This window comes from Capsicum annuum, chromosome 8 (assembly GCF_002878395.1).
Source record: "Capsicum annuum cultivar UCD-10X-F1 chromosome 8, UCD10Xv1.1, whole genome shotgun sequence".
NCBI lineage: Eukaryota > Viridiplantae > Streptophyta > Magnoliopsida > Solanales > Solanaceae > Capsicum > Capsicum annuum.
Genome location: NC_061118.1, coordinates 169,632,297 through 169,644,852, shown reverse-complemented (window position 1 = coordinate 169,644,852; position 12,556 = coordinate 169,632,297). Strand labels below are relative to the sequence as shown.

General features: G+C 31.2%; 1 protein-coding gene across 1 annotated transcript; it reads left to right on the top strand.

Moving 5' to 3' along the window:
- Positions 1–7,210: 7,210 nt before the first annotated feature.
- Positions 7,211–10,541, top strand: LOC107840457 (E3 ubiquitin-protein ligase RSL1). The gene is made up of 2 exons (XM_016684322.2): positions 7,211–7,944; positions 10,204–10,541. The coding sequence occupies exons 1-2, from the start codon at positions 7,340–7,342 to the stop codon at positions 10,379–10,381; spliced, it is 783 nt and encodes a 260-aa protein (XP_016539808.2). The 5' UTR covers positions 7,211–7,339; the 3' UTR covers positions 10,382–10,541.
- The last annotated feature ends 2,015 nt before the right edge of the window (positions 10,542–12,556 follow it).

Genomic DNA, 12,556 nt, shown 5'->3' with positions numbered 1-12,556 from the left:
ATTTATATCCACTACATTATGCTCTAATGCAACGCACTATTGATACAGCATCACACATTATTTACATCCATAGTATTATACACTGATACACTGGATTTAGATATAACTAAAATAAAAAATGAAAAAATGGTAATAGAAAAAGAACGAGAAAAGAATGTGGCGAGGAACAATTAAATCTATCAACCTATTCGTTGGAAATCCCCGAAATTCGCCGGAATTGACTTCCTTTAGCCACAGGCGCTGCCCTTTTTTCGATACCGGTCAAATCTGGTCGGAACTCCATAGAAGAGAATCAACCAGCCACGCTCCACCTCCTTTCCTCTCCCCTTGCCCATCGCCAACCCGCGACTCCCCTTCCCCGCGCCGCTCCGACCATCATCGTCCTTTTGTTTTTTATTGCAGCTTGCCGGTAAAACAAAGGAATCATCACCGAAAATACTATTTTCTCCGGCCGATACACCATTAAAAATTGTTACGACTCCATTTTTGTTCCTTCACTAATTGATTCTGGCCAACAACTGACAGATCTGACTGGAATTTCTCCTTTCTCTAGCAAAACTTTTTGAAACCGGATAGTATTTTGTTGTATTGTTATTTATTTTGTTATGTTCGGTGTCGTGACTTTAGTATGAAAAGAAAGTGGAATTGTTTTATATTAAATCTCTTGTTAGTTAAGGTAGTCAGAATAATAAAATAAGATTTTTAAAATGGTGAAAAAAAAAATCTTATTACTCTATTTTGAAATTATCTAAACGTGTTTTCAACTTCAAGAAATGAATTATTTTATTCATTGTTACTATTAAAGTTTAATTGTTAATTAGTTAACTACTTTAGTTAAAATTTCTTTTAAGGTCAAATCACATTTCGAATAAATAATTATTATGAGTTTACAAGAGATAAGTTATTGTTTTCTAACGCTAGATAACTTTTAGACACAATTTTAATTTTCGTCTCAGTTAAGAATGCGGTGTACACATCTTTTCAAGACATTTAAAATATCAAGGATGCAATAATGCACCTTCATAATTTTTTTCTAAAATTAACTTTTACCGATTTATATATAAGATAATAGACATGTTTTAAAATGATCAAACTTAGGCCTCAACATAATTTATCAAAAATAGTTTTAGTCAAGATAAGTCAATAAAAGCGACCGTGCTAGAACCACGGGACTCGAGGGGTGCCTCACACCTTTCCCTCAGTCAACAGAATTCCTTACCCGGTCTTTTGTTTTCACAGACCAAATAAGAGTCATTTCCTTTTGATTAGGGATTTAATAAGGTGACTTGGAACACCATTACTCAATTCCAAGTGGCGACTCTATTAATAAATTAATCCCTATTCAATACCGTCACTTTAACTGGAAAAATCCTTCGACCTCGGATCCGTTCGAGCGAAAAAGGGGTGTGACACCTTTTTCTATAAACTAAAAGGGGATGACGGAGTTAAGTTTTATAAAAAGTGTGAAATTTACTTTTTCATGAGTTATCCTTCTTATTTATACTAGTTTAATTGCACGTGCCTCGCACGTGATATTTAAATATCTAGGCGAATAATTTTTTATTTTCAAGCACGAAACAACAATGATGTAGGACCAATGATTAACAAGCAACAAAATTTGTATCAGGAAGGGGGGACCAGTGGAAAATCGATGTGGAATTTGTAGGATTTGGAGGTGAATCGGATGAATAAAGGTAAAGGATCCAAGAAAGGAAAAGTTTTTATGTTCAATATACAACTCACTATTTTTGTGAGTCTTATATTTTTTATAAATATAACTCATTTTTTTGTGAGTTATATATAAATAAGAAGGATAACTCACAAAAAAGTGAATTTTACACTTTTTATAAAATTTAACTCCGTCATCCACTTTTTGCTAACCGAAAAAAGGTATAACTCACTTTTTTGTAAGTTAAGCCTATTTTAATATGAATTCGGAGCCAAAAGGGCTTTTTTTTTTAACAAAAATACTAAAGGAGATAATTGATTTCGAAAGAAAAAAAAAGAGAGAAAAATCACTGAGAGGTCGGCGGCTTATAAGTCGCCTGGCCGGCTAGCCCACAGCGACTTAGAAGTCGCCGAAGTATCAGCGACATATAAGTCGCCTAAGCATCAGCGACTTGCATGGCAAATCAACCATTCTACATGTGAGGTAGCTATGTCTTTTTTCATATAGGTGGTCAATTTCATGGTATTGGCACATATTTCCATTTCCAAATATTAACCAAACTTCAGAAGAAACTTTTTAAATTTGTGTGAAACATGAACCTGTTTATAATTGAATCACATACAATTTAATGTGTGGTTCATAACAACAAAGAGTCAAAAGGTGCAAATGAATAAGTCATCAAAACATTATATACTTGTACATATATTTACTTTGAAATTACGAGAATCAATTTTTTACAAATTAAAGGATGGGTTTAATTAGTGTTAAGGATTATGAGCATTGTCTCAAATCAAACGCAAGTCCACTTTCATAGTTTCATAGGACTCTTGAAGCCACTTAATTTGTGGTTATCTCAATTCTCAGTCAATCACAAAAAATAAAGCTTGATTTGATCATAGATTTTGAAATTGAAACTCGAAAATTTGAAGTTGTTTTTAGACTTTGGACATGCATTTTATTTGAAAAATAAATAAAATTTTGTGAGTAAAAGTCACAAAACTATCATATATTCAAAGTTTATGGTCAAATAGATATTTCCTCATTTCTAAAATACTTGTCACAATTTTCTTTACGAAAGTTATTTTAAGATATATTTTTTTGTTATGTTGATATGAAAAAAATAATAATTTACAGTACTTTTCGTATATTGTTTGAATATCTAAATTTTAATTTTAGAACATCTAATTAGTGTAATCTTCAAATTAACTTGCAAAAAATTAAAAGTGACTAACAATTTTGAGAAGAGAAAGTATTTGAAAATTGACTCTCAAGGAGAGAAGAAGAAAAGTGAGTGGAGAATGATATCATACGGTGGGTCCCACAATTCACTTTAAATTTCTTGCTCAAAGTTGTATGTGCTCTCCTTCTTGCAAGTCGCTGATGCTTTGGCGACTCGTAAGTAGTTGTGGGCGGCGATTTATGAGTCGCTAACTCCATAACGACTTGTTTCTTTTGATTTTTCTAGAAATTAATTTTCCTTTTTAATATTTTTGAAGAAAAAAAAAAAAAGGAGCCCTTTTAGCTCTAAATTCACTTTAATATTATTTTAAATACATGACATGTTTTGGTCTAAGTTTGGAGAAGTAGAAGTAGGAAAAATAAGTTCTCAAATAACATTTCATATTAATGATATACCCTTTTCCTTTTAACACACCTCATATTCAGTTCCACACTTGTAACCCCATCCCCACTACCCCACACCCCTACCTCTCATCTCACACCTCTCTTCTTTTGTTCTGAGTAAGCAAAATATATTATCTTCAAATCATATTCTTGAAAAACATTTTCTATCGTATTGAACACGTCCAAGTTTTATTTTGGTTGAACCTAATATCTTAAAAATTCATAAGAATAACTATTTTGATTGAAAAATGAGTTACCTAATAAATTTCAAAAAGAAAAAGAAGTGGGAGTGTTACGTTAGTTTTAGGATTTTAGTTTTCACAAAATGTGATATGAAATTAATAAGTTTTAGAGAGCATTTCGTTTTAAGAAGTGTATAAATGTCATTCAATATTTGAATATTTTGATCAATCAATAGTTGTATTTTTGCCCTTTTATAGTAACAGAAATAGATTAATTAATGATTGTTGGGAACTTAGAATGTGTTAATTTGGTGCTAATTAAAGAGCCTCAGTACTCTCCACGCAAACGCAAAGAAAACAAAACAGATCGGTGTTTTGTGCCGTTTCAAAGAAGTTCTATCAAGAATCCCACGAGTTTCACAAAGCCTTAAACCCACACTATTTTACATAAATAACATAAATATACATCTTTAACTTATCATATTTATATAGATTCTTATTCTTATAAAGTAATATAAAAATCTCAGCTAATTATATATCTATCGAAAGCTAATTATGTATCTCAATAAATCCAACGGCAAAAATATATTGGGAGCTAACTATGTATCTTTACAAGAAAAAATATATCTTCATTGGATAGATTAAATATCTTGATACATCCAAAATCGGAAAAGATTATATCAGGAGCTAATTATAATGTATCTTTACAAAGAAAAAATTGTTCTTTGTTAGAGGTATCAGGAGCTAATTACATATCTCGACGAATTCAAAATCGAAATTTTAAGTAATTCTATAAAACATCAGAATTTTCGATGATTAAAGTTCAAAATATCGAAATTTATGTTGTTTGCCCTAATCTAAAACCCGCTCTTAATTGCAGCAGAATTAGTGCATTTAAGCTACTTTGGATGACAATAACCAACACTATATATAGATAAATTTTAACAATCCAAAACATATTGCAGTTTTTAATCATTCAATGTTTATGCTAATTAGCACTCCTATTCTTAGAGATAAAGGTGACACGTTTCATATTTTAATTAATTTAATATACAAACATTAAAGTGTGAATATAGTTATATTTCTCTTATCATATTCTTTCCTTATTTAGTACGATAATTGCCATGCACTTTACTTAAAGCGTGTAGGTACCAAAAAATAGAAAAAGAGGAATCATCGCAGAAGTTTCCTACATTTATTAACCTGTATTTTCTCACTAATTCAATAAAACAGAAATATTTTGTATTTTTACCAAATCTTTTTTTCCATTTTTTTTCTCCTATATGAGTGTGTTATAAGTTGAACGAAGTTTCTCAGCAAATGCAAAGATCGCTTCCGAATTTATCTTATATCCTTCCTTGTAAATTACTAACTCCAAACTTATATCTTTCTTTCTGTCAAAAATGGTTAAAAAAAAAAAAAAGGAAGAAAGATTTAAGTTTCGAGTACATACGAGGGTGAAAATGACAAGTAACTTTTGTGTGTAAATTGAATTGCTAAGGTAGTGGTCGTTTACATTTTCTGTTTCAACTTGTTTGTCATATTTTGCATTGATATAGAATTTAAAAAAGTAGAAAAAACTTAAATTTAAAAATTATTAAAGAGGAAAAGAAATGATTTTTTTGAAATAGACTAAAACAAAAGTAAGAAAATTAAATTGAAATGACGAATATATGAAAATTTTTTGGGGTGTAATACTCATTACTATATGGTTAGTGAATAGTTCTTGAACTTAAGTAGTGGTATTTAAATTGTAGTGGTCTTCTTTTTGTGTCCTACAAGATTATTGTTTGTGACAAATTTCAATTAGGCTGAGACCTGAGTATTAAATCATGAAAAGTACTCGCTTACTCCATTTTTATTTGTGCATTGATTTGATAAGTTAGAATAATAAATAGAATGATAAGTTTATTATTATATCACAAGTAATAAATTTTTAAATCACAAACTTATAAGTTACTTTAATGATTTCAAATCAATATACAATAATTATTAAGTTTCTTGTTAAATATTTTAAATTGATTTGAGCAACACGGGTTGAGTTTTTGTGAAATCGCACACGGCAAGCTTGCACTCTTGAAATGTAATAAATTACTGTAGTATTTTAGGAACTACACTTAAAATGACTATAATTAATACAAAAAATAAATTAAATAATGAATTATTTCATAATTTTTTAAATAAGGCAAATAAAAAATTACATTTTAATAGGAAAATAAAGGATAAGTATTTAAAAAAAGAAAAGAAAAGGGAAAATGTATCATTTCCACCCTAAACTATAATCGAAAAGTCGAATCCACACCTAAACTATATAAGTGACTTATTACACACCTTAACTATAAAAAAGTGATACTTTTTACTCCCTATAGATCTGACGTAGAAAATACATAATTATTTAAATAAAAATTGACGCGTTTAAATTAAAAATTAATGCAAAAAAAATTAAAAAAATTAAAATACTCCTCCCCAACCCCCAGCAACCATCCCCCCCCCCCCACCCCAAAACAATCATCTTCTTCATCCCCCCCCCCCCCCCCCTCCCTCCACCCCCAAACCATCATCTTCTTTATCACACCCATCCCGAAACTCCAACCCCAACCCTAAACCATCTTCTTCTTCATCACCCCCACCCCAACCAACACAATTTCTTCATCACCCCACCTCCAAATTTCAACCGCATCCCCAAATAACACAATTCATCCTCCACCTACATCGAATTAATGTCAATTTCACAATGAACAAAATCAAATTGTATTTGATGTTTAAACGGGTAAAAACAAATTTTATAAAAAAAAAATATAAAATTTTGTAGCAAGAATGTTTTTCAGTGAATTCTCGTCGGAAAAATTTGATTCATCGTCGATTTTCTCCTCTTTGTCTGTTAATTATTAATCCATCCAAAAATGAGGCTTGATACCATTTTTTTTTTTTTTACATTACAGCTAAAAACAAATAGAAAAAGTATGGAAATGTGTTGGCCATTACCATTTAAAACACAAAGGCCAATAGTCGAGTGACCATTTTTTGAAACAATAATAGACATTATAGCTGAGAATTTTTTAATTTTTTTTTTAAGAAAAGACGATGGGTTACGGATGAAGAACAATGTTAGAAGAAATTAATTGTTATAGTAATTTTGTTGGTGGGATAAAGTTTATGCTGGTAAGTATGGTGTAATCGAGGTAATGGAGGTTTTGGACATTAACAACAATAGAGGTTTTAGACATTGAAGAAGAAGGGAAAAAAATTAAATTAAAAAGAAAAAAGAAAAAATTATGAAAATAATAAATTTATTATTTTTTCGGATTATGCTGACGTGGTGCTGACGTGACAACGCGTGTAAAACACCCCACAAGTGGTGTAATTCTTGAAAGGGTATAAAAAATATCACTTTTTTATAGTTAAAGTGTGTAATAGATTACTTATATAGTTTAGATGTGAATTCGACTTTTCGACTATAGTTTAGAATAAAAACGATGTTTTTTTCCTTATTTTTTCGGATTATGCTGACGTGGCAGCGCGTGTAAAATACTATACCACATGCAGGTGATGTAATGTATGACAGGGTGTAAAAAGTATTATTTTTTATAATTAAAATGTGTAATAAATTACTTATATAGTTTAAATATGAATTTGACTTTTCGACTATAATTTGGGGGTGAAAACAATTTTTCTCTTAAAAAAAATAAAAAATTAACATGTAAATGACTTATGATATTCCAAGTCCACGTAAGTTCGGCTAATTTGGAAAAGAAGGCGTAACTGCGAAAGTCATACGTGAAGGGAAATTTTATGGAATAAATTATTATCCATAAATTGAGCCTTCCTTTGCTCATTTCACTCACAATTTTTGACACTAATAATCATGGGAAACACACTTCAAAAAACTGACCAAAATCAAGAACAAGAATTACCAGATGAATCTGAACCATTCACCTGCGAAATTTGTATAGAGCCTATGTTATTACCCAACAAAAAATTCAACAATCAAAATCGCTGTGTTCATCCCTTCTGTATCGACTGTATAGTAAAATACATTTCCGTTAAGCTCGAAGACAACGTTGGCAAAATTCCCTGTCCATCCCTAAGTTGTGATCAATTTTTGGACCCAATTTCTTGCCGGAATCTTGTGGGTCCCCAGCTGTTTGTTAAATGGTCGGACGTGTTATGTGAGTCTTCTGTATTAGGGGTACCACAATGTTACTGTCCGCATAGGAATTGTTCTGCTTTGATTTTGGATGAGTGTGGAGGAAACGCGAAGCGTTCGCAGTGTCCAAATTGTAAGAGGAGTTTTTGCTTTAAGTGTAAGCTTCCATGGCATGCTGGATTTCAGTGTGAAGAGAATAGGGAATTGAGGGATACAAACGATGTCGTTTTCGGTGTGCTTGCTGAGCTTAAAAAGTGGAAAAGGTGTCCACTGTGTCGGCATTTTGTTGAACTTAGTGAAGGTTGCAAAATTGTTAAATGCAGGTTAGTTTTATTTCCTTTCTCTTAGGTGTTTTATGTTAATACAGTTGTATGAAAATATACATCTTGAAAAAAAAATAAAATTATATTTATAGATTAATTCTGAGGTTTGAATCATAGGGGGGTCTTGACCTTTTGGCTCTTTGGCACATTGTTTTGGTATATAACTACAAAAATTTTCTAACCCTGTAGTAGTAGTTCATATAATTCTCTCTGTTTTTATTAGAAAATTAGGAAAGCCAGCCTCGTATAATTGGTAAAGTTGTTGTCATAGCGGAAGTTTTAGTGCACTAGATTATTACTTTTTAATTAGAAGTTAGGGAGAAACATATACTTGAGCAGAGCATGTAGAGGTCCTTGACTTAATAATTTTTACGTGCATTGATCATGAAAAATATCAGGCCCACACATAAATCTGCATCTTAAAGACCTAATTAAATAAATGAAAGTATTCTCTCTTTAAGAACAAGGGTACGTTTAGAGTTGTAACGGGTTTCAAATTGTCCAGTCACACTATGAAGGTTTGGGAAAGGGTGATTTGAATTGAGGTTGAGGAGGATTGCGATTATTTTCGAGAATTAGTTTGATTTCACGCCAGGTCGCTCAACTACCGAGGCCATTTACCTTGTGAGGAGGTTAGTGGATGAGTATAGGGAAAGGAAGAAGGAATTTCACATGGTGTTCATCGATCTTGAGAAAGCATATGACAAAGTCCGGGAGGTTCTGCGGAGGTGCTTGGAGGCTAGAGGTATGCCCGTGTGAAGACGATCAACTCTTAGTCCGGTTTTATTCGCCTTGGTGATGGATGTATTGACGCGGCGTATTCAAGGGGAGGTACCTTGGTGTATGTTATTTGCTGATGATGTAGTGCTAATTGATGAGTCCTGGGGAGGAATTAATGATATGTGGGAGGCTTTGAGACAGACCCTAGAGTGTAAAGGGTTTAGGTTGAGCAGGACCAAAACGAAATACGGAATGTAAGTTTAGTGATTTGACGAATGAGGCTGACGTGGTTGTGAAGCTGAATTCTCAGGCCATTCAGAAGAGAGCTAGTTTCAAGTATCTTGGGTCTATGATTCATGGAAATCATACTCAACACAAGGTGTCTTGTTGTTGAATTGGAATTGGTCTGTATAGGGCGGAAGTTAGGGATTGAAGCACAAGTAATCGATTGGTAAGGTTTTAACTCCTAGGAAAGTGATGTGGACAGAAAAGACGGGATCTTTAGGATTTAGTTTAGCTATTACAACTAAAGAAAGAAAATGTATGTAATATTAATTTCTCCCCTGCATCCATGGCTCCCTGAACTTCTGGACCAAAAAGAAGTTGTTTGGCAGCAGAATTCTTACCTATCAATAGGTTAATGGTCTCTCATTTCACTATATATCTAGTTATTAGTTTTCTTAAAAGACTTTTATCTCTTTGTCGTGGCATTCCGTTATCTTCTTAATGGGATTTTAAAATGGTGAAATGTCAATAATATGAACCAGGACTTGCATATATTTGTATCTTGACAGACGGGGCTAAATTGCTAATATGTTGTTGATTAGCAGCTTCAAAATAAGGGATGAAAAGGCCTATCAAATCTTAGGCCTATAAATGTTCCACAATGTTAGGCTTAGAGGTATGAAGGGCACATCGAGTTTGTAGATTTGTAGTTCTCTAATAGGAGCAGAAGAAATATCTTATACATGATAAGAAAGTAATACAAGCGGAAATTTTTGTCTTGTTACTGCTCCAACTGATATTTACTCGTAGTAGCCAGACCTTTTCCTCACATAGTTTTCAAGTATCTAGCTCTAATTGAATGCTTATTTCCTCAAAAAATGAAATTTTTGTGTTTATTTTTACTTCGGAAAAGAAACAAGAGAGAAGAAAACGGTTATGAACACTAAGAAGGGATTTTACGTGAGATCATGAAGCTTGACCTCTGTAAATTCAATTTTGGATCTCGTCTTCCTGTAACTAAGTTATAAAAGAAAACAGAGCCCATGAAGCTAAATCAATGATCTGGGAGGAAAGAAGTTGCTCTTTAGATCTACGTTTTCAAATATACCCAGGTTTATGACATAGATATCAGCATATGTGAGATGTTAAGTGTCTTATATTGTCCGTGTTTAATTCCTGACAGTGAGTGCTTCTCATAGTTCTGCGATTTGTGTATCACATCGAGATGGAGTACTCTCCTATGCAATTCTTACATTCTTCTTCTGGTTTCAAGTTTCATACTTTAAATCTGGTACTCTTTTCATTTGGATGTAGGTGTGGTGCCAATTTCTGCTACAGCTGTGGAAGAAGAGTTTATCGACATTGGTGTACTTGTGATGCTGCTTCCTGGTTCTGCATAAGGGCCGTCCAGTTCTTTTGCATTCTTTTTGTTATTCTAGCTATCCTTTTCGTCTGGTGGAATTTCCAAATTAGTAAAAGGTCTAAAAACTAGACTTGTGTATTATAGATATTTGCTTTGAGGTTCAGTGAGAAATATTATAAATTTTTTATTCAGCGCAGAAAATATAGCATAAACAAGAACACAAAAACCTCAACAAGTTTGAATAGATGAAATCTAAATATAAAGTTGTCATGAATTATTGACTTGCTAATTCAAAATTAAATCAAAAGCCAACTATGGTTTTCTGTTGCTACAAGTTTGCATCTATGGTACTCCTTCAAATATGAATTTTTAGTGTGCAGATCTGTATAAGGTATAATTATGCTCTGTTAAATGACATTATATGTACTAGCAACTTCTAATTAACAGCATGTAAAATTATGGACATGAAATTTCAACGATGTTGGATTTGTCATTGTATATCACTCTTTGACTATATAATAAATTTACTTTCTCCGTTTGAACATTTTTTATTTTGCACGAGGTTTAAGAAACCATTAATAGAACGTTCACCCTTTATTCATATTAATGGACGTAAAGATAATTTGTTTAAACTTTCAAAGAGTACATTAATTGTAGGAGAAAAATAAGAAAATTTTAATTAATTCTATATTAACTTAGTTATTGATCAATAAATTTGAAATATTTATTTTTAGTAAGATGATCAACTAAGATACTATGAAGCATGTAAAATTTAAAAAGTACGCTGAAAAGTAACTTTAATTAACAATAAAGGTAAATTTGGAACTTCTCCCTGAGATTTTTGTTGTCACTTATTTTTTAATTAAATTTTTATTTTTAATTGTTATTTTTGTCTTTTTGACACATCAAAAAAAAGATAATTTTTTTTTTCTATTTACCCTTTAACATTAGGGTAAAATTCACAAGTAGCATACTTAAGAGCCTAATTACTAGTTTTATAGCAACAGTTTCATAATTACATTTTATAACAACTTTTATTTTGTATTTTTAAAAAATGTTGCTGTAAAAATACATCTACCAAAAAATTACTGCACTTAATTAACTGAAATTAGTTGAGTTATATATGATATAATTACCAATCAAGTAAATATGTTGATTCCTTTTCCATTTAAAACACTTAAAAAACGTGACATCCGTTATAATCAAATAATTCAAATTTCAGTTTTTCACCATTAACAGCTGCATATTTTTTTTTTTCAATTTCTTCTAAACCAACCCTGTATTGCTTAATCAAATTGAACTGATTCTTATGCGAAATTAACAGCAATTACAAAACGAATCAATTATTCGATTGAATCAAATTCAATTGTTGATTCATCTGTTATATTTGTTTGAATTCAACTGTCAGTTGAAAATTCAACCATTACTGTTGTTCAAGGTACATAACCATTATTGCTATTCAGTTCACTTTTTTTTACCATTACTGATGTGCTTATCAAGTTTTAGTTGTCGTCGTTAATTTGTATGTGAAAAAATTGTAAAACAAATTATAGTTATAATCAAGACAGCAGTAAAATTGGAATTCAAGTATCTGTTGCAAATTTCATCTTTAAAGTTGTTTCAATGGGAAAAAAATCAGTGTTCGACTCTATTTTTGATGATCGTTTGTTGTTATATTGATTGTTTTAACAGTAGAATAATTGTAAACAACTTTCGAATTGAAATACATTCAATTTTTTTTTTAAATACTAGATAATTGATTGAACGAATGTTTCTGTTGAAGTTGACGTTATTCTATGAACCCAGATAAAAGTATAAAATATCTTCGTCCATATGTATTTTTGATGTGTTTAATGATAACACTGCATATGTATTTTTGATATTGTTAATGGTAATGGTGCATATGTATTTTTTATTTTGTTGTAGGAATTTTGATACATAAATGTATATTTGCAAAAATATTTAAGTTTAAGGTAATCTTGTGTGTATGTATTTTTTTAATCGAGATGTTGGTTGTGTATCTTTGTTTGCACGTAATTCTGAAAAGTGCGTGTTGTAAGAAGGGGTATTTGACAAATTGGTATGTAACATATCAAATTACAAATTAGTTATGCTCCAAATGTATTTTTTTGATATGCTTAGTTTTAACACTGCATTTGTATTTTATATGCGATATATGTAAACACTGCATATGTATTTTTATTTTGCTTGTTGGAATTTGAGAGTATAAGTGTATATGTGATAATATGTTTGGTGCCTGTTTTACTTTCGTTTGATCAAATAGTTTGTGTATTTTGTATTTTA

Coding starts and splice junctions, on each gene's coding strand:
- LOC107840457 (XM_016684322.2), top strand. CDS start 7,340: ATGGGAAACACACTTCAAAAAACTGACCAAAATCAAGAACAAGAATTA. Junction 7,945..10,203: donor TGCAAAATTGTTAAATGCAG/GTTAGTTTTATT, acceptor ATTTGGATGTAG/GTGTGGTGCCAATTTCTGCT.